The sequence below is a fragment of the Haemaphysalis longicornis genome, unplaced genomic scaffold (assembly GCF_048455015.1).
Source record: "Haemaphysalis longicornis isolate Haplotype H1 unplaced genomic scaffold, Haemaphysalis longicornis Haplotype H1 scaffold_10, whole genome shotgun sequence".
NCBI lineage: Eukaryota > Metazoa > Arthropoda > Arachnida > Ixodida > Ixodidae > Haemaphysalis > Haemaphysalis longicornis.
The window spans coordinates 63,645,345-63,666,799 of NW_027526204.1; the positions used below are offsets into that span (position 1 = coordinate 63,645,345).

The 21,455-nt window shown below is 48.5% G+C and overlaps 1 protein-coding gene across 1 annotated transcript in view; it reads left to right on the forward strand.

The window, feature by feature from the left end:
* Cadps (calcium-dependent secretion activator 1) overlaps positions 1–21,455 on the forward strand; it is a 135,421-nt gene that overhangs the window by 42,644 nt on the left and 71,322 nt on the right. Inside the window, exons 8-14 of the mRNA XM_077689681.1 lie at positions 1,599–1,972; positions 2,650–2,716; positions 5,728–5,836; positions 8,574–8,765; positions 11,250–11,386; positions 12,760–12,947; positions 16,724–16,762. Of these exons, the coding sequence (XP_077545807.1) occupies positions 1,599–1,972; positions 2,650–2,716; positions 5,728–5,836; positions 8,574–8,765; positions 11,250–11,386; positions 12,760–12,947; positions 16,724–16,762 (1,106 nt within the window). The remainder of the gene's footprint in view (positions 1–1,598; positions 1,973–2,649; positions 2,717–5,727; positions 5,837–8,573; positions 8,766–11,249; positions 11,387–12,759; positions 12,948–16,723; positions 16,763–21,455) is intronic.

The window sequence follows — 21,455 nt, forward strand, 5'->3', positions numbered from 1 at the left end:
GGAAGAGGAAGCCGCTCGGGAAGCAAGTGGCAACCTAAATGCAAAAGGAGGAACGAGATGCGGATTGCAAACAAGGCACCGTGGCAGCACGTGACGTGCTTGCTAATGTGCACAAAGAGTTGCATGTGCGCTTTCAGTCTCGTGTCTCTCAGCTAAAAAAAACACTTGTAATGTGCTAGCTTAGCAGCAAGGCCAGGGTAGGCGTTACTTGACGTATTTTCAAGTGCCAAGTTGCAGTGGGGTGGGCGACAATGCCAGTCGCCCGCTTAGGAAAACCTTTGAACTCAACGTGCAAATATTATTGGCAGGGTGTCTGCCTACCTGGAAAACAGGGAAAACTCATGGAAGTTGTGATTCTATCAGGGAAAATTAGCTGTACTTTAGAAAGGAAGCGAAATTCACGGTAATGCTGGCTGAAAAGTCACAGCAAGGCAAAAGTGGACAGCCCTCCGGTCACTGGTTCCAGTGAGAACTGGCTTCATACAGCTTGCAAGTCACCCCCACCTCCTCCCGACCCCCTGTACGCTTGTACGCTCCCCTTGTGTTCTGGCGTGTGTTCTGACTCCGGAAAGCTGGAAGAAAATGTTGTGCGCCGCGACAGCTTGTTGTGGCAGAGTAAGGAGTAGCTTTCAATCCTATGCTTGAATACCTGACACCATCTACTGTGGTTTCTAGTTAGTTGATGCACGTTGCGAATCTTTGAGTTGTGAATCTGGCGTAATATAAAAAAACTCATTTCTCTTAATTTTCAGCTTTAAAAGTTCGCAGCTGTGTTCAAAATACGTCTTCAGTATCGAATAGAGACATTGTACCCCGTTTTAAGAGTTGCTTTTAACTACAACCTGGCACTATATTCCGCTGCGTAGAAAGACAGAGCATGTTTCGGCTTCGTAGATTTTGCTGTGTGCCAAAAGAATTTTATGTGGAGCCACCATAGCGGGGTGTAGTTGAGGTGTTCCTGATTTCCAATTTGAATCCCGAATAAACTCTTCCCGCTCATCCTGCACAGCGCTTTGATGCTAGAAGTATGGTGGCGTTTAAGGGCACCTAATGTGACGGTGCTTAGATGCAGGTGTCCCTCATCCAAACCAGAATAAACTCTTGAAGCAGTGAAATACAGCACTGAGGTATTGAGTGCGAGCTGAGAACATGGCAGTACGGTTTTACGATTTTTTTTTTTGGTATTTCATTCACTGTGAATTTTACTACCACTCTGTTATGTTTTCTTTTTGAATGAGATTAAAGTTACTGGTTAGCATTCAAACTTTATCATGTCATTTTTTTGTTTTATAAGGTGCTCTTTAGAGGGTGACAGCAACTGGTGAAGGGGTGTCAGCCCGTGTTGACGTAAAACAGAGTTCTGTGTCACTCAGGGAATTTATCAAAAAGACGGGGAAGACCTGAAAAACTCGGGGAGTTAGAAAATGCCAACTTGGTAGACACCCTGTATCGAGGTGTGTTTGTTACTGTCGCGTTATGTTACGTATGTGGGAAGCTATCACAGCGCAGCTAGTCTGGCCGTAGGATACTAGTTGGACGGGAGTGCTCCGAGTCTCGTGTCCCGAGAAACCCGCGGCCTCTTTTGTGCACGGCCGCAGGTGGTGGTGATGGAGGTGAAGGGGCTCAAGTCGCTGGCTCCGAACCGCATCGTCTACTGCACCATGGAGGTGGAGGGCGGGGAGAAGCTGCAGACGGACCACGCTGAGGCCTCCAAGCCCATGTGGGACACCCAGGGGGACTTCACCACCGCCCAGCCGCTGCCCCTGGTCAAGGTGAAGCTGTACACCGAGAGCCCCGGCCTGCTCAGCCTCGACGACAAGGAGCTGGGCAAGGTGCTGCTGCACCCGAGCCCCCTCAGCTCCCGGGCGCCCGAGTGGTACCGCATGCTGGTGCCCAAGAACGCCCAGGACCAGGACCTGCGCATCAAGATCGCCCTGCGCATGGACAAGCCCCAGAACATGAAGCACTGCGGGTATGTATATGCTCCGCTTCTTCCTTTTTCTCTCCTCTCTCTGTCGCTCGCTCGCTCGTATGAACAGCTAGGGCCACAGGGCGGGGCCTTGGGGAACCCCCACACTTTGTTGATGTAGCCATTGTGTACGTAGACTGTCAGTAATACAGAGTTAAATTGCATTTGCTTTGTCATGGCCCGCTTGGTTATAATCACACTTAACTGTATGTGCCAATTTTGCTGAGGATGCACAGTGTGGGTGCCTATCCTCGTCGTTCAGTTTGCATAAAAAAAAAAAAGAAATAACAACGGATTCCTGAGTTTTTTGTAAATTGGTCGAAGTAGCGAGGCTGTGTGTACCAGTCATTATAGCCAGAAAGCGCTCCAGGTTCGTGGGTTGTTTTTTTCGCCATTTTATGAAATTGTACTCTGGTTGTAGCCTAGCCTCGTACATGTGCAGCTGAAAGGCTGGGGGAGTTGGCAACGCACCATTCATCCTCTCTTGTAACCTTAACGGTCGGGGGGTTTTTGGGTGTACGAGCGTTGCGAGCTCCCCAATGAGGGGGTTTTATCGTTGAGTGCCATCCTCCAGTAATCATCATCTTTGTGTTTCAAGGTTTATGTCAAAACCATTCTTCCCTGTCAGCATTGTGTGGCTGCATGTTTTTTTTGTTTTTTTCCCCCGCCTCCCCTTCCAGCTACCTGTATGCCCAAGGCAAACAAGTGTGGAAAAAGTGGAAGAAGCGATACTTTGTGCTGGTGCAAGTGAGTGCCCCATTTCAACTTCCCCCACCTTCCTCTTATGTGGTTGTACCTAGCATGCACGCATAGCCGTGACTGCGTGCAAGGGCACGTAAAATGTAACATGTGGTAAACAGCACAAATAACAACTGCGCCAGCAGTGAAGAGGCAGGGCAGGTGCTGAATTATGAGTTAAACTATGCAGCAACTCAGCCAAAAACTTACCTTTGAGAAGCATTCAGTGCGAAGATGCTAAAAAGTACCATATTTACTCACGTAATCCTCGCACTTTTTTTGTTCTGGAAAATCACTATGAAATTAGGGGGTTGCAATGGTTGTGCAGGGAAAAACTTTTTTGAGGGGTAAAAAGGAACTTAAATAAGATTTAAAGAGGCGTTCTACATCAACAGGCCATTTACAAGCAGGGCTTACCTTCGTAATAAAAGTACAAGGTCGACATATAAGCACGAAGCACAAAAGTTTATTTGTTATGGCCAGCTGCCGCCCAACTTCACCATCCCACATCTGGTTGCAAGTGGGAACCGTCCCAGTCCGAGTCAGTGCTGCTAACATCGCTGGTTGTTGCCTTGTCGTCACCTTCCGATTCCACGTCTGCTTCAGGTGCCTCGCCTCCATCCCACACCAAGTGGTCTTCAGTCGCATGCCGGGCATTCAATATGCCCGTCTTCTTAATAACGTTCTAGACGACATCTGTGCTGATCATTCCCCATGCTTCCGATATCCAGCTACACAGAAACTCCACCTACGGTCTCCTTATCTTGCCGGCCGGCGTCGGAGCGTGTTGGCCTTTGGCCATCCACTACAGCCTTCAAACATTACCTTTGAACGGCTTGTTCAAAGACACATCCAACGGCTGCAGCATGGACGTTAGGCCGCCTGGAATGACAGCCAGCTCAGTGCGCAGCTCCTCTAACTTTGCCCGAACCAGCTCCATGAGATGGCCCCGAAAGCGATCTACAATGAGGGACAATGGAAAAAGAGGTGCTCCCAGTCGCTGTCTCCACACAGAATTATCCAGTTGACCATTAGGTCACCACTCATCCACCCTTTTTCTTGCACGCGTATGTGTACACTTGGGGGAGAAACTTTCCTTTGCACTGGGTCTTCCGTTTAAAGATGACATATACAGTGGCAGCTTCCGCCCGTCTGCTGCCAGCGTCACCAAGCACTGCTTCTGTTCCACTCCAGTCGTTTGTACTTGCACAGTGCGCGTACCTCTCTGCTTTCCAGTTGCGTTGTTTGGCATGCCAAAATTAAGGGGCATTTGGTTCACGTTCCCAGTGTGTGACAGCAAAAAAGTTATTCTGCTGCTGAATCTTGATCACGAAGCAGTGGAAGTCCACGATTTTGTCCTCGTAGACTTCGGGCAGGTGCTGCCAGGGCATTGTCCGCATCCTCGAAAGAAAGGCCATTGCGCCGCATGAAACGCCTGGCCCACCCGTTACTGGCCCGAAAATCTTGTGCCAGGACGCCCTCCTTTCTGGCAATTGGGCGCACCTGGTTGTGTAATAGCTCCATCGATACAGCGTACCCATCTGCACAAAGTGCCTTCACGTACTCTTAGAGCAGTGTCTCAATTCGGGGAAACTCGCCCATCTTTGGACCACGGAAGGCCTGACGTCTCTTGTTCGTGGCCTTCAGTTCCTTGTGCTGCCGTCTCCAGTGGCACACGCTGAACTTCTTGACAGCAAAATGCCAACTTGCTGCGTGGTTGCCGTGCTGTATGGTGTATGCGATAGCTTGCTTGAAAGCAGCTGAATGATTAGCGTATCACTCCTTAGCGAAGTGGCACCGAAACCAGCACTGAAAGAAGTGATGAAGAACCTCTCGAAATGGCGGAATGTGAGCTCTCTGATTAGACTGACTGATGCTCCTCCAACAAAGGCGATGAGACTTCCGCGGGCTGTGCGAACACTGCTAGTAGCACACACGCGAGACAGTGAGAGTAGTGTTTGAAAGATGGTGTTAGGCTACCATGCGCCAGGCGCGCCTGGATGCACCGCGCTGTCCTACAAACGTAGTTGCAGCGAGCACGTTTATCATGCGGGTTTCGCGAGCAGCTGACTTTCACTGATGCAATTTTGGAGGTTCGAGAATTGTGCGAGGAAACAAAAAATCCCAAGTTTTGGCAGCTCACACTTGGGGTATGAGCATTACGCAAGTGCGAGCATTATATGAGTAAATACGGTATGACCACATCCAGGTCTCACAAAATGTGAGGCACCAAATCATGAGCTACAGGGTAGCCAGTGTTTTTGTCATTTCGAAAATTTTCCTGCTTTTATTTTTGTCATAGGCTTGGTTCGTACAAACAACACGCCTATCCCCAAGTGCTCAGTATGCGCTAGAATGCAGTTGTGCTTCAGAGTCAACGGTGGGGATGTGTATCTCTAAACACAAGCTGGTTATGAAGGCACCCTAAAGCAGGCTTGCTTTGGTTGTTACGTGCCTTGAAAGAGCCAAGAAATGTGCCCTAAGCTAGTAAATTAAGAATTAACGCCATCTTTTACTATTGTTATTGTGTGGATGTTATGTGCTTTCTTACAAATAATGGCCTCTTGTCCATGTAAATCATTAGCATTAGAAAGGGAACTTCTAGATGTTTTTTTTTTTGATAGTGCAGTACGCACATGTGTACGTGCCTGCATATATTTATACATATTCCCACTCTAATAGTTATGCGAAGACGGCTAGTTAGTGCCGTTTCCAAGCGGATTTCTCTGTCCTCATCTTCCTCCTTGCTGCTTCTGCACGCAGCTTTGCCTACTAAAGAAGCTCCTTTATCACGTAGGTGCCTCTTTAGTGTAGCACAATATAATAGAGCGCGCACTTGAATGTGGGAGCCTGAAGCGGAAAGACAACACAAGTCTTCTCCTTTGTGACACCCTTTCACTCTTTTGGAATGCTATCAGTGTTGTGCAGACTGGTGTGATAACAAAGTGTGACAAAGCACTGGGGCTGACCGTGTATCTGCCCTCTGCCCTTGCCCCCGTCTTCCCCCGTGCCAATTGCAGGTGTCGCAGTACACGTTTGCCATGTGCAGCTTCAGGGAAAAGACCTCGGTGCCCACTGAACTGCTGCAACTGGACGGATACACGGTCGACTACACTGAGGCCCTCACAGGTCGGTTTTTCCCACCGCCTCTTTTTTTCACAGCGAGTGGAGCTGTATACTCTAGGTGTCCACACATTTTAGAGTGCAGCTCCTAATTAAGTGCCCAATCCGGTGGTTTCGCGTCATCCCTTGGCGTCGACCTCATTGTAACCGAGAGAACTAAGAGGACCTTGAAGATAGAGCAAGCGGCAAAGCAAGCGAGGAAAGTGTGGCAAAAGTGTGAGGGGGAGGACAGTGTGCTGAGGCCACGCGAGACATGTTCCGTTGCGGCAGTGCACTATGAGATTACACCAGACTAAAACGCGCACAGTCATGCGTTTGCTGATGACGCGACCACTTCCTGAGACGCAGCAGCTATGCGCTGTTTCTGAGAAGGCTGCAGTTCATGCTGCGCTCGAATTTCGCATTATGGAGTATTGTAATGGCTAACCAATTTCTTCAATGGTCTTGCCATAAATCCTCCACGGATTTATGTCTCTCTGGGGCCTTCCAAAATGACGCAGTCAAGGCCGATCAGTTAACGGATAACGCACTGGTGGGAGCCATAGGAGGAACCTGTCGGCAAGTGAACGAAGCAGGGGTGTTCAGTGAACAAACTTTCGGCAACGTTTTGATGATTGAAAATGGGAGCTGTGCTTGTTATTTGAGGGTCAGAAAAATTCTTATTACCTACTTACTTTTTGCCCTCTGTGAAACTTGCACTAGAAATCAAACAGCGTTTTCCCATGACCCTTCTAAGGCTGCTGAGTGGCTATGGTCTCACAGTAATCGTTTTAAGGCTGCGGTTGCTAATTATCTGTGGCACTTACGAATTGATACTAAGCAAAATCATAGGGCTATCTTAGTAGTGAAATGTGCTGTAGGTAGTTTGCTTTGAAATGCGTGAATGAGACCACAAGTCTGCTGTTTTCCGACAGTGGAGTGCTGCTCTCACCAATTCTTACCGTCTATCGTGGCTTTGGAAAGGGTTCATAACAGCCGGATTATAGCCGCATGAACTTGGCCTGAAAAATATTTTGAATTCGTATCATCCAGGAAATCGTATCAGCCGTGATCGTACCATAAAGATTCCACAGTATATGTGCAACCATGATTATATAGTACCAGGTGGGAGGCAGACCTTCAGAGGCTCAATAATAATAATAATAAAGAATTGTCGTGGCCACAATGTAAAGTATAGTTCTGATTAACGAAGAGAAGCTGGGTGCACGTAGTTCTATTCCGTGCTTGCGGCCACCCAAAAATCACTGCTCAGGGTCACGATTTCCCCAGCGTGCTTACTGGGAGGCACACAATGGGCATGGAGGGCTACCGAGTCCCCCGTGCACTGGGGCATTCTGGTGGGCGGTGCAGGTTGCTGTGGTGGTGTAGGTCTCGCTTTTCCCCACAGTTCAGAAGCTGCATGATTGGGCTCTCCTCAATTTGGAGTACAAGAAGAAGTGAAAAATACCCTATTATACTTGTGAAAATCATTTCTGTGCATAGCAAACATTTAAATATGCCGGGCAGGGAAAAAGATTGTTACTGGTAGTTATCCGACACTTGTGATAATAAGGGGCCATAAAGACATAGTGCAAGTTTGTTCATTCAAAATGTTGCCTCATTAGAGTTGCACTGACACCGCTTTTAAGTTTTTGCCCTAGCAAGGCGTATAACAAGGAAGACGGAATACGGTAGGCATGCAACCCACCAGTTACTTTTTTGCACTGAACTTGGGATGCAGTATTATGGGCAGCTCGTTGCGATAGGCTAAGGCTGGCAACATCCGACAGAAATTATGCTGGTGTTATTATCTTGCAGAACAAGCTAGTTGCACTTAAATTTAGTGCATATTTTTTTTTTATAGTGGTGTGAGTGGGGAGGTAAACAATTAAAGTTCCAAGCAAAGACGTAAACACTGAAGCAGTTAGTGAGGCACTTTGCCAGCCGACACAGCTGTCAGTCGCGTTGGGCTTAACTCACATGACACTGGTCACCTGACATAACTGGCACAGCCACTTCCGGGATTAGTTGGCAAAAACACGGCAGGTATGCAAGTCCGGTCAGAAGCAGAGTGCGAACAGTGGTGCTTCGGCGGTATTGCTGTGCCATCTGGGAAGGCAGACGATAACCAACGTAATGAAATGCACACAGTGGAAGAAGCCCTTGTCAACATACTAGCGTTCGTTGTAGGCACCTGCGCTGAATACGTCTGTGCTGACATCACAAAACACGCAGTGCTGAGCAGGAGAGCTGAAATCTTCACCTAAAATTTTTTAAATTTTTCAGTGAATAAACCATCATTGGCTGCTGGACAAGTGCCGGGGGCACTGTAAAACACCAAGTCTTTTGAATAAAACAAGCTTGTATTTTGACATTGTAGCCCCTTTAAGCATTGCGGAAATGGCCTTTACGGTGGGGAGGTGCATCCTAGGGGCCACAGCAGAGCCTGTGGGCTGCTTACAGCAGCCTTCCAGTTAGAACAGCTGCAGGGCACAGGTGATCGAGTGTTGTTTTGTGTGCCCGAGGATGTAACAGTGGCTCTTGATGGCCAAAGTTACAGGGAAAAAAACTGCGCAAATGGACTGGACGGATGAAGAAGGACAACAAGACAGGCGCAGATCTTGTCCTTCTGTGCCTCTCTTGTTGTCCTTCTTCATCCGTCCTGTCCATTTGTGCAGTTTTTTTCCCTGTAACACCAACTAGCCCAACAACATGCTTTACTAATTTCTTGACGGCCCCTCCCTCCCTCCTCACGTTAATGCAGAGCTGGAAGGGGGGCGGTTCTTCTTCAATGCGGTCAAGGAGGGCGACAGCGTGGGCTTTGCCAGCGAGGACGAGAACGAGTGCCACCTGTGGGTGATGGCCATGTACCGGGCCACAGGACAGTCCCACAAGCCCACGCCCCTCGTCCAGCCCCTGGCCAGCAAGAACTCCACCATCTCGCGCATGCAGGGCGGCAAGTACCACACCCACACTTGGAGGGGGGGAGATGGACAGACTCCTCGTCTCCTGTCGTGCCGTGTCCTGTCCCGACATGATGACTCTGGCACTATTTATTAGCCTGCACTGGGGCACGGGGTCTCTGCCTTTCCACGTGACTCTGCTCCTAACTGTCACTACTGCTTTCTTTTTTTTTTAAGTGCAGAGCACTTTAAGGTGTCGCCTTGTCATCGTAGCTCGCTGTAGCGGTCGATGTCAAGCAACTGCCGAAATCAGGCGGTGCCGCGAGGCAATGGACCCAATTAGAGCCTGGCGTACCTACTGTAGGGCGTCCCGCAGTGGCTTTGAAAACCAAGCAGTTTAAGTAGTCGTAACCGTTCGAAACTCATGAACTGCTGGTGCTTGTCATACACCTCCCCGTTGTTTAGCGCAAAGAAAACTGTAGGTACATTTCAGACAAAATATACACAATTAACCGGCAGTGCCCGTGTTCATTTAGTTAGGAACACTCGTTGGGTTGGTTTTTAATCATAGTAACGCCGGCCCATGCGGGAGGAAACGCAGGCACAAAAAAAAACAGAACTCCCGCTGGCGCAATTTCAGGCAGGGAGCGCGGGAGCACAGCGGAGGTGAGAAATTTGAATTGCATTGGGTGGTAGCACTGAGCGGATAAGTGCTACAGCCCATTATGACGAATCACTGCTGTGCACTTTTGGCAGCTTTCACGTTGAGTGGAACAACTTTATTTTTTTTTTTCTTTCTTTCTTGCTGGTTGTAAGAGTGTGTCTCAGCTTTGAGAAACACCAGGAGTCGTCAATGGGTCTGTTTTTGCGCCATTTTTTTACTCTTGTAACCTTTCTCTGCAGGTATCATCTCTGTGTAGAGACCACAGGAGAAAACGCAAAGACATCCCTGCATGTTACTTGCACAATAGACTGTGTAAATCAATCCGCAAGTTTTCTAGAATTAAACCTTGCGTGACAAGCCGTTTTTTCTTCCTTTGGTCAGTGACAGGTCATTGTTCTTTTTTTTTTTTTAGCGCCACTTGACAAGAGTAGCCGGGCCCTTTGTACACACAGTTTAGACAGCCAGTATTGTCTGTGCACTTCACAGTTCATGCATTGAGGAGATCAGTTTTTGCTGCGACGACCATGTAACCTTGTAACCCCCCCCCCCCCCCCCCTCTTTCTCTGACTTGTTATCTGATCACATTCAATGCTCTTCACTTCAGTGCAATGCTGGACACAATCGGTAAGGCCACAATTGCAATGAAGGTGGGATAGCTCTATACAGGACAGCACTGCCATTGAGCTCCTAATATGTATGGCCCTACTTTCGGATTTCAGCATGTACGCTCGAAGGAGATTTACTTACACACTCAGTGCACAACATTTCTTAGTTTACTTGAACCTAGGCCAACCCCTAGATATGCAAAGTCAGTAAAAGAAAATCTTAAATTAAATGTAAGTGCAACAAAAGGAGGTGTCTTGCTTCAAGAAGAACAACTCGTTAGAAAACAAGCAGAAATACTGCGCGCGTGGGAAGTTTAAAATTAGGTCAAAAGAGACTTTAGGGGTGTATACCACATGTTGAGACAGAATTTGGGGCAGGTAAAATTTTCGTCTTTTAAGCAAGCAATGAAGACAACCTACAACTTGAAAAAGCTGGCCTTTGGTTATCCTTACAACTGAGTTTCAGCACCTAAAAGTGTTTCTTTCTTGTGCATGGCAAGTTGCTGTGCTGTATGGCTTATTCAATAGCTTTCAGCTTGAAAGCGGCTGTATAACTGGCGTACCACCCCATGGCAAAACAGCACCGAAACCAGCAAAGAACGAAGTGATGAAGAACTTCTCAAAATGGTGGAATGCGAGCTCTTGACAGCGAGGGGACAACCGCTGGCTGCGCGAACACTGCTTAGTAGCGTGCATGCGAAACCAACCCAATGACACTGTGAGCAGTGTTTGAGAGATTGCGTTAGGCTGCCATGCACCTTGCGCACCTGGATACACCGTGCTGTCCACTGAACGGAGTGGTAGCAAGCGCGTTTATCAGATGACTTTCGCTGTTGCAATTCTGGGGGTGCGAAAATTACGCGAGGAAACAAAAAATCCAAGCTTTGGCGGCTCACATTAGGGGTGTGAGCATTACACAAGTGCGAGGATTATGCAAGCAAATACGGTAATACTTTGTGCACTGCATGTATGAGAGACGCAAAAGGATGCGCTAACTTTTTTAGTGTGCAATTGGCCTATGGTGCGTACAATGCTGTTCGGTTCACCGTTCTGACACTTTCTTTCCGTCGCGTTTGGAATGGTGATTGTGGTTAGATGCAAGCAACTCTGACGTGTGCACGGTTGACATACTCCATCTGCAGCACTCACAAGTGCAGTTACCTGAGTCGCTGTCACCACATCTTTTTCGTAACTGATGTGCCCGGCCAGTTGGCGTGCCTGACTAACCCGCTTTGCCCCCTTTCCCCTCTGCCCCCTGACCTCTGCAGACACGGAGCGTGCCCGAAAGCACGGCATGGACGAATTCATCTCGGCGGACCCAAACCGCTTCGACCACCACATGCTGTTCCGCATGCTGCAGACACTAACCCTCGACTACCGGCTGGCCGACCCCTACTGCTCCCTGGTCGGCCTCCCTTCTCTCTCTCTCTCTCTTGGCCTTAACACCGTCTCTTGTTTAGTCTCCGTTTCTGACCTGGCTGATTGCATGCTACTGACTAGCTACTAATTGCGCACTGCTGACTAGCTACTAACCCAGCCGCCAACCTAGTATTCGTGATGGCTGGCACAAACGAAACGCGAAACAAGAAATCTGGGGACAACACAGTCCCTGCATCATCCCGGCCCTTCTCGTCTTGTGTTTCGTTTGCGCAGAGCATCGTGAGCACGTTCCAACTCGCCCCATTTGCTGCCCTATACTGCTAACCCGTTACTCTTTGACACGGAGCGAGTACATACATAGGAGCTGAGACGGCTGACTGCTGTGAGTGCGAGCGAGCAACCAGATAACGTCACAGTGAAAACTGGCGCGGACTACAAAGCTTCGTTGCTGTGATGGAAAAGGAGAGGGTAGCAGCACCAGATGGGTGAAGGGATAGCGGCCTCAATTCATTTCAGGGCTGTGCAGTGAGATGCCAATCGCAGCTGCCACACAGTTTCTTCCCCCGCGACAGCCGCCGCTGGCTTAACCTAGGCCGAGTGCTTGCGATGTCATCTGGTGCCCTACGAAGTGATGTCTCCGCTCCTGTCTCACTCTTACACCGAGCTCCCTGAGACCAGTGAAGTCAGCATTGAGTGCGGTTGCCAGAACACTGTCCCTCTGGTCGTAATGTACGAGGCAGGGAAGTTGAGGCGAGAATGAAAACAAACCCTGCACCCTCTTTGCCAGTGCCAACAAAGATGTGTGAAACGTAATGCATGACTTATTGTGAGATAACATTTCCACAGATAAGAGCTTGCTTCCGGGCTAGTTGGCACATTACTTTGTGCAAAGCACTGCGCTAAATTGACATTGGCAAAGACGAAAGATGGCGGAACACAAAATGCACACATATGAAAGCGCAGCTATCAACTGGCCTTCGTTTTCCGACCCTACTGCGTGTGGCTAGCCCTGAGTGAGGCTGCGAGAAAAAGAGGTGACCATAACAGCTATCAAGAATTGAATACAGATAGGGTTTTGTGTGGTGGTTTTGAACATTTGTCTTTCTATGTTTATGTTTTCAGTGTTTTCCCGATAGGGTCGGCAAATTAAGGCCAGTTGATAGTTGCGCTTTCGTATGTGTGCAGTTTGTGTTCCGCCGTCCTTCGTCTCCATCAATGTCAATTTACCGCAATGTTTTATAAGAAACCCGCAGATGACTGTGGGCATAGGGCAGGCATCAAGCGTGATCGCCTCTCATGGTGGCAATGCCTTCTGTTTGGGTTAGTTGTACGAGTGCAGGGCTTGGCGTTGAGTCATTACTGTGAGCGATGGAGCCCTCCGCCTTCTCCCACGTGCAGGGTTGGTTCAGCCCGGGACAGGTCTTCGTGCTGGACGAGTACGCGGCGCGCTACTGTGTGCGCAGCTGCTTTCGGCACCTGTGCTACCTGCAGGACCTGCTGAACCGTGCCGAGCGGGGCCTCATGATCGACCCCACGCTCATTCACTACAGCTTCGCCTTCTGCTCCTCCCACGTGCACGGGAACAGGTGCGTCTCCACTCTCTCTCGATGGGCGCCCCTGCGCTCGTTCCTTTGTTGCGCATTCTCGTCGCGGCATTGCTCTTCTTTGAATGAGCGCCGCCCGAACCTTGTGTTGACGACAACACCGCTGACGCAAGGGCGTGGGTGCATTGGTGACTCAGCGTGGCGCTTTCTGGTCACAAAAAAAAAAAGCATACACTGAAATTATTCCTGGCGCCTCAGAACGCTCGCTAATACGCGGCGAATGAAACGCGAACATGAAAAAATGAATCAGAACACGCAAAGTTGAAAAATCCTGTTCGTTGAGGTCTAATAATGGCGCGCTATTGGTATATTTGGAAAGGCACATTTCCGGACTTTGTTTTTGTAACCAAGCCACGCGTCGTTTTGACTTGTATGGAAAGAAATTGCGCTATTTATGCGTTCTGATTCATATTTTCGTGTTCGCGTTTTCATTTGCCTCGTATTGTACATGCGTGGCAGAGAATTTCCGTCACGGGAGTATTTCGCGGCCCGCTGCTGTCATCCAACGCAGCCAGGCCAGCAGCGCTGTTTGTTGAAAAGTCCAGCCAGGCATCGGTGCATGGGGCAGTCTTTCTTCTCTCCCCGGGAACCCCACTTGCCCCGTGGGAGCGTGTGGCCAGTGGTGTTGTTTTGTGAGCCCACCGCACTCCGTGCTGCCTGGGTGTTTCGAAACCCCGCCCCCTGAACTAGGGCCGCCCGTTTTTTGCTCCGCCACCACCGGCCTCCTCTCTCTCTCTCTCACGTTTTTGTGTGGCCCTCCTGTCTCTTTTGCAAAAAAAAAAAAAACTTCTTGTGCCACGCATTGCACTCCTTTTCGACCCCCCTCCCATCCCATCTGGACCTCCTGGAGGAGGGCTTCCCCCGTTTTTGTCCCCAGTGCTTGCGTCGTGCCATCTGATCTTGATTCCGTGGAGCTCTGTACTTTTTTGGCCCTCGAGGAAAACCCCTTCTTGCAGTCTGGCTGGTGGGCAGGGAGAGGATTGGTGCAGTTTTTCTGCCATTTTTACCTGGTAACAACAACATACAGCTAGGATGGTGGCACCATTTTTATGTTGGATTCTGGGCCTACAGTGAAACTTTCTTGCAATTGTAATAGCAATGTCAGGAAGAATGTGTCACTCAGGAGACCATGCAGTTGTGTGGGAAGGCTATCTGAGCGCTCATTCACTTTGGCGAAGCATTGTAGAGAGCTGCTTTTTGTAAAGGTCCATTGACTGGCCCTCTATAGTTGTTCAGTGGCCCGAAACACCACCATCAGTGACGAAAGTTTCACTGTAGGACCTTTGGTCCAGAACAAAGTCTCGGGTGAGAAAGAAAAAGATGAGAAAGACGAAAAGAAAACTGTTCAGCACTCTCACGCAGTCAGAACTGTCGCACTTATTCCCCGAGTGTTGCTGCTGAACGGTGTCGCGCTAGCTGTCATCAGCGAACCTCTTGCGTCGTGAAACGAACGCTTCTTTTCTTTCCTCCGGTGAGTGTTCCTAGTGCGCTAGAACGGTGTTGCTGCTGCAAGTAGTGCACAGAAAAAAAAGAAAAGAAAAAAAAAAGCAGCGCGGCTGCCTTGCTAGCTTAGTGTTTTTCCTTTCCCCGTTTTTCTTGTTTTTTTTTTCTCTTCCTTCCTATAGCTGCATTTGCTGCCCCCCTTTTTGTAGGAGTTTGCTTCTCTGCGTGTGTGCCTCTCCTTCTTTCTCAATAGGTTAGAGCTGCCCTCCGTTTCTTGGTCGCCTGTGCCCTGTATTAGAGCCCCGCTGTTAGTTTGCGCAGGGTTTTTCGCGCCGCTTTACAAACTAGTGCCAGCTCTCAGCGGCAGTAGCACTTCCCTGTGAGTTCCGGCGTACCTCTCAGCACCGTTTGTCCCGTAAGTCCCGTAAAAATATGCCAAAATTTAGTTGCCCCAGCTTCAAACTTTAAACCAAGGTCATTCATGTTTTGTAGAATTTTTTCATCCGTTACGTTAGGTATGGTTTGTTCTAGATAGTCGAGAATATTGCTGTACAGTAAAAAGAAAAAATTGAGACAAATACGCCTGTTGCTATGCCCTGCAAACTTGGAAGATGTAAGGCCTCATTTAGACATGTGCGTATATGCGGTGAAAGTTAAATGACTTAGTGGAGATAAGAGTGTCAAAAAAGCAGCTCATTGGGCAATGACTTAAGCGACCTAACTTCGCTTAGTTCATGTGTATCGTTAAGAGTCAGCAGGCTCGTATTTTCAGTGAGCTTTGAAAGCACTGTACCTAATTATAGCATGAAGAACAGAATGCACATTGCAGCTTCTGTGCTTGGCACCTTGCAGCTTATACAGTTTTTAGGTTTCTCTAAAAGTATTTCCAGGCAGTGTTGTGAAGTTAACAAAGTGTTCACAGGTCAAGTTCAGGCAGTAGTGGTCACATTTTTATATCAGTGGCACCGCAGAGGGTGTATGTTGCTTGTAATGATAGCTGTATGCTGTGCGCCGCTTCTTTATTCTGAAATAGTGGTTCCATTGAGAGTGTGCTCTGCAGAACTTGAGTAGGCTGAAGAAATGATTGAAGTGGGACTTCATTCAGTGAGGGTCTTTTGGGGCACCGACTCCATTTACTGTATAGTCTAGCAGACAGCTTTGGGGCAGTCCTATGACAGTCTAAGAAATTGAACAGGAGAGAGCTTGCTGCGAGGCAGAACAGTAGCTGCACTAGGCCTCTTTGAATCTCTGGTGGGAACGAGGGATTCAGTGGCAAAGAAATGGTTGGTTACAGCCTGTATTCCTTGTGCATTGGGCGTGAGCTTGTCAGGTTTCTATTTTTTTTGTGTGAACTGGGAAGTCTCACTGATTGGTTCTCTTGACACAAGTAATGCGATCTCAACAAAAAGGTGTCGTTATGTGCAATTGTGTCATCCCTATGTAAACAAAGAAAGCCTACCAGTACCCCCTATCCTCTACGATTCTTTAACTGGTGTGTACATATTAGTACATTATTTCCACAGGTTTTCTTTGGCCTTCCCATATTCTGTGCTTACTGTGGGGCACCCACGAGAAAAAAAAAAAAGCAAACAGGAAGATCCCACTCTGGTGGAACTTGTAAATCAGCACTACTGTATTTTTGGCGAGAAAAATTGCACTGACGGGCGGCGTTTTACAGAATGCATGCCACACAGCTATCTAATGGCCTTCGATGTATCCGGGGCCTGACCTTTGAACTCTGACTGAACTCTGCCGTAATTTTGCAGCAAAATTCAGATAGCTCCACATATAGTAGTCTTGCTAGTATAGCAAAATGGACCGCTGACGAGGGTGCACAAACGTCCCAACAAGACTCCGACACTGTACTAAATGCCCCAAAGCACAGTTTGTAACACAAATTCGAGACACACGCAACTCTTATATGTGGGGAGCAGTGGATGCCATACACTCTGTTCATGCATTCTCGGAGCAAGTTAGTCTAGTGAGCAGATCCAGGCAGACACTCTTAGAGAAAGGTGTGGATGCCGCTAGCATTTGAGGCGGTCGTCCGGTCGTTCCGTAAGATCGGCAGCAGATATGCACTGCTGCTCTAAATTCCGGCTGCCTCGATGGCAACCGTGACAGTGTGAGAAGAGAAGAAGGCCAAGTGCTGCTGACTGTCGTGCCTTGCAGCGTAGTGCAGCGTAGTGCAGTGTAGTAGAGGTGGCAGAGGGAGGAGTGTGTGCATGCCGTGGTGCTCGCTCAGTACTTGTAAGTTTGTGCCGAGGTGACGACGACACTGATGTTGGCTTCACGTTGTTGCCGGTGCTTTAAAGTATCGCCCCACCGGCCGGCCTGGTCGTTACAGACGTGAGGTACGTTCTCCACCACCGTGTGTGGCCTCCTCTTCCTCCTTCTCCCCCTCTCTCTCTCTGCCTGCCTGGCATGCCTGCCGCTGCCTCTGCCGCTGCCTCTGCCGCACCCCCTCCCCCGCCCTTCTCGTTGCCTCCATGGCAGGGCCCGGGCGATGGGGGCTGTGCACCCACCATTGGAAAGTCAAAGTCGCACAACCTTGTCCAGCATTGACATGTCGCTCTTGTGTAACAGTGGAAATGCAAGTGGTTTTGCGGAGATATTTAAAAGGGGGGGAAGCAAATGCACCAGGAAATGAAGCAGCAGCTATTGAGATGCGGCTGCCGGCTAAACATAAAACAGAACCTCCAATTGTAAGTAAAAGCGACACCGTTAGACGTGCGACGGGATAGGTAAGACCAGCACTACAAAAACCAGCGAAGCCAAGGTTCCGTGCAGCTACACTGACTTTCAAGCAGCCTAACAGTCGTACCCGAGGCAATCGTTTGGTCAGTGGCTTACCCTAGTCTTAGTCATTAACAAGTGATCCTTAACTGGTGCTCTAATGGGTGCAAAAGCTCGATGACTGCTCTTGCATCGAAAAAAACAAAAACAAAACAAGATATTCTGGAGTCTGGCCTTGCGAAGTGTAATTGGTTGAAGCGACGTTCGTGTAGGGCAAATTGCAAGGCCGGAAGGGGTGGCCACAGGTTGCGTGTGTAGTCCTCAGTCATTACAGCAATTATTAATTAATTACACTACAGGGCTCAGTCGACCCCGAGCGTTCGCACAGGGGCTGGTAACGGGAAGCTACGGGGAAGGGGTTTTGGGCGGCGGGGGTCTCCTCAAGGCAGCGTTCTCTCTCCCTTGCTGTTGCATGTGATATCCCCCCGCCCGATGCGCACGAGAGCTGCATTTGAGTGCCTGGCCATCTCTCCCTCGAAGCGCATCAGCCTCCCCTCCTCGTTGCCTTGCGTCCCCTGCCTCAGCAGCTGCCATCTTGGCCTGGTTCACTTTCTGTTACCGTCTCGAGGACCGTCGCGTAAAGCGGGGGAGCTTGCTAAAACAAATACACGTTTGACATTGATCTCACGCTGACTGGTGTGTACACATCGAGCTGATGTCAGCTCCTGCTGGGTTTTGGCGAGGAGTTTAGCCAGGAGTGCCTACTTAGTGGTGTGTTCACGTTTGCTTTGGTGCATCCGTCAACCACAGCTTGCTGGCCATTATTCAGACTGCTCGGAAAAACAGGACGTGCAAAGTGTGCCCCGATTTGTTTTCTCAGCTTTGTAGGGGGGGGGTGTGGGTGGTGTCCAAAGGTCCTGTTTCCAATGGCGCGGGTTGCCGCGATTTATTTCCGGTATGTGTAACAGCTACGCTTGTTTTCTGTGGTGGCCAGCGACTGTGTTTCAATGCAAAACGACGAGGGCACGGCCGGCGCACTGAAGACCACCGTTCACAACACCACCCTTGGCTACACAGAAGCCAGCCGTGCACCAACACTGTATAGTGGCATCTGTTTCCTTTTCCTAGAAGGCACATTGCTTCGCCACTGAGAGTGCATCGCCAGCAGAGTAGAGTCACGCTGGTTTCCAAGTAGTGTTTGGCACTGTAGTAATTGTGAGAGATTGTGTGCCTGACCGTGCCTAGTGTTTGATCTTTTTCTCGGGCAATTACTTTAGAGATGTTGCCGAGCTTTTGGGGGAAGTGTTGGGCATAAAACTGGAAAGCTACACCACTCTCTTAGTGAATGCAGCGCCGCTAAACGAGCATAATTTTTTTTAACCATGCTCGTTAAAAAAGGACCTTAACAAACCTTCTGACTTTTTGTTTAAGTGTAAAAAGTGGTTACTACCCTCGCCCCTACTCCTACTCAGGTACGCAATTTGGCTGGAAGCTATGTTGTATTTTTTTTTTTCTTGCACATTTGTGTACTATGCTCCTGCAGGGATGAAAATTTCACTACTACAGGGTTCGTGCCGGTCCTTAAAAACCTTGCAAACCCTTGAATTTCAAAACCTTGTCTTCAGGACCTTGAAAGTACTGGAATTGTTATACACCCTTGAAAATCCTTCAGTGTTCATTTTTAATAAGCGCAGAAGCAATATCAAGCTGCACAAGGACAGAGAGCATTTGTTGCTTGGTTGATCATTTGCAGTAACTGAAAGGTAGCATTTTGTTATGCCCTAAAAGGGCCTAGCCGTCTAACTCTTATCAAGCAATTTTGAGAAATAGACGAAGAAGGAATTGTCGCTGGAGCCATTGTTTTGGCAAGGGTACTTGTTGAAGACGAGTCACGTGGTTGAAACGATAGCTCTAGCAGTGTCCCCATTTTTCGACGATTCCTTATTATTTTCAAACTTTGATCGTCCCCTTAACATCGGTCTTATCTAGATTTTTTTTTTAGCACATGGTGTGGTACTTGAAAGTTTACACTTAGAGACACCTGAAAGTAGTACTTGAAAACCCTCAAATTTTTGTCATGTAAGCCATCATGAACCCTGTACTAACACACGAAACAGATTATCTTTCAAAAGAGTGGTCATTCGCTGACGTCCATGGTGCATTTGAGGACAGTAATGAAGCACCATTGATGCCCACTTCCTACAGCGCAAACATGACAAGCCAGCGGATTTCGGTATTCTGAACCAAGAGGTTTCTGTTTACGATGTTATTCAGCCCTCGTGCTATTGGTGTCTAAAAAAAAAAAAAAAAAAAAAAAGAAACCCTCTGCTTGAAGAGTGCATTCTTGGTGTGAGATAGGTTTGCATTAGGTTGTAACCGCTAACCAGTAAAAATAATGCTTCCCCCCTTTGTGTCGGGTTAGGTGTGATGAGACAGTGGAAAAGGTTAACATTTGGGTTACCGCTTGTTGTGGAGAGGGGGGTGGGGGAGCTGGTTTGGTGGTTATTTGGCTTGCAGTAGCAATGTGACTGCTGTTACTGAGCCATGTCCAAATGTACTGTGTCATGTTTTTTTATGCCTATACTGTCAGTCATGGCGGCTCTCTGGGAAGGATGAAAAGTTGAAAAAAAAAAACTGTTATGACTCTTAGAGAGATAGCATTGACACAATTTTGGAGTTCTCAAACCTGCTTTAATGGCAGACATTGCATCGTGTGAGCTGCCCGGGTAATTTTGAATTTGCCAGCAGATAGGCGCGCGTTTGTGTAGTTTTTGTGTTTAGGCGGCCGCCCGACATGTTTTAGTATGTCAGTGACTCGTATGCTTCGCAATAGCGTGACGTGAAATCCATGAGAAAATAAAAAACACAAGTGGGAGCTGTGGATCAGGTCCTCAGATGGGGAAAATTAATATTTCTTTGTAAAAATAATCTCAAATATGCTATTGCTGTCATTTTGCGTAACAATATTGCTTTTGTGATGTAGTTTTCAAGATGTGACCACCCATTTGTGCGAAAAGAGCCACGCCACAGGAACAATTTTCAACAAAACACAGCTCCCCAGGAACGGCTGTTTGGTGTGAGAAGCATACCCAATGTCTTTTGATACAAGTAATGCCAGGTCCAAGGTTGCGAGACAGCAGCAAGGTTTCGTGCCCTTATCAGCTTTGCAATCATGTGCAGCAAGTGCTAGTGTTGCGGAACTGGGAGTGTCAGATGGCAGGAAGGGTGGGGAGCACTCCGGTTGTCGTTGCCCAGTGTGGGTTAGAGATAAGAGCAAAAAAGAAAGGGTTCAACTTGCTACGATTGAGCCCGCGTCCCTTGGTGCGTGTTGAATCCTCAGGCAGCCGTCGTTGCCTCTTGAGCCCAGCGTTGTTAACCCCGAAGACTTCAAGTAAGTGCCTCCTCGCACGTTGCGCGCACAAACGCGGACACACACTTGCGCACTCTAGTGGACCACCTCTAGCCACGGCCTTGGAAGGGGGTAACAGTGCACCAACACAGCCCAGGGGACGTTGCGTGTGTCACAGCAGTGGTTAGTTGGGGCATTCCTGCCTGACCGGTTTCACCACTGTCTGCGAGGTTTAGAACCGGCTTTGGAGTTTTCCACTGAGGGAGATTGGGAACTGATCAAGGTGCCGTTTGCTCGGAAAGACATGTTGGAGGGGACAGCATGCTTGAGAGCGGCGACTAAGCATGTCAATTAGCGGTTTCGCACATTGGGCCTGCACCCTTTACGAGCCAAGATGCTTGCCAGTCTGTAAGGGACGCATTCGACACATGTTACTTAGCAGTGTGTACTGCCGTCGTACACGGATTCTCTGTGTTGTTCGCTCTGGGAGTTGCACAATTCATGCTGTTGGCGGCTGGAGCCGGTGTTGGGGGTGACGTTGCAAAGGAGGGGGCTTCATTTGTAATCAACATTCTCAGGGCTGGTGTTTCAAGGGGCCCCAAAACAGGTTTTTCCGAGACCATTAGACGACTTCAGTAAATTCTTGCCATCAACTTTTGTTGTCGGAAAAAAAGAAAATGGAAAAGGACAGTGTGGCATTAAGTAAGACCCTGTTGGGGTTGTTGGTTATACAGTAGAACCCCAACTATACAACTTTATCAAAGTGTCGTAAAATGCGGGTGTCATAAAGTCCGAACAACAACTACGTACCCCTATAAATACAGTTTCACGCAATGGATTTGCAAGAAACTTCAGTATAAACTACACACTAATGCTTTTTAGGACTCGGAAACCCAAATCACTAAGAAAAGTAAATTTGAAAAGAATATTAATGCAGTACAGGGTCCAATCCCGTTATATAA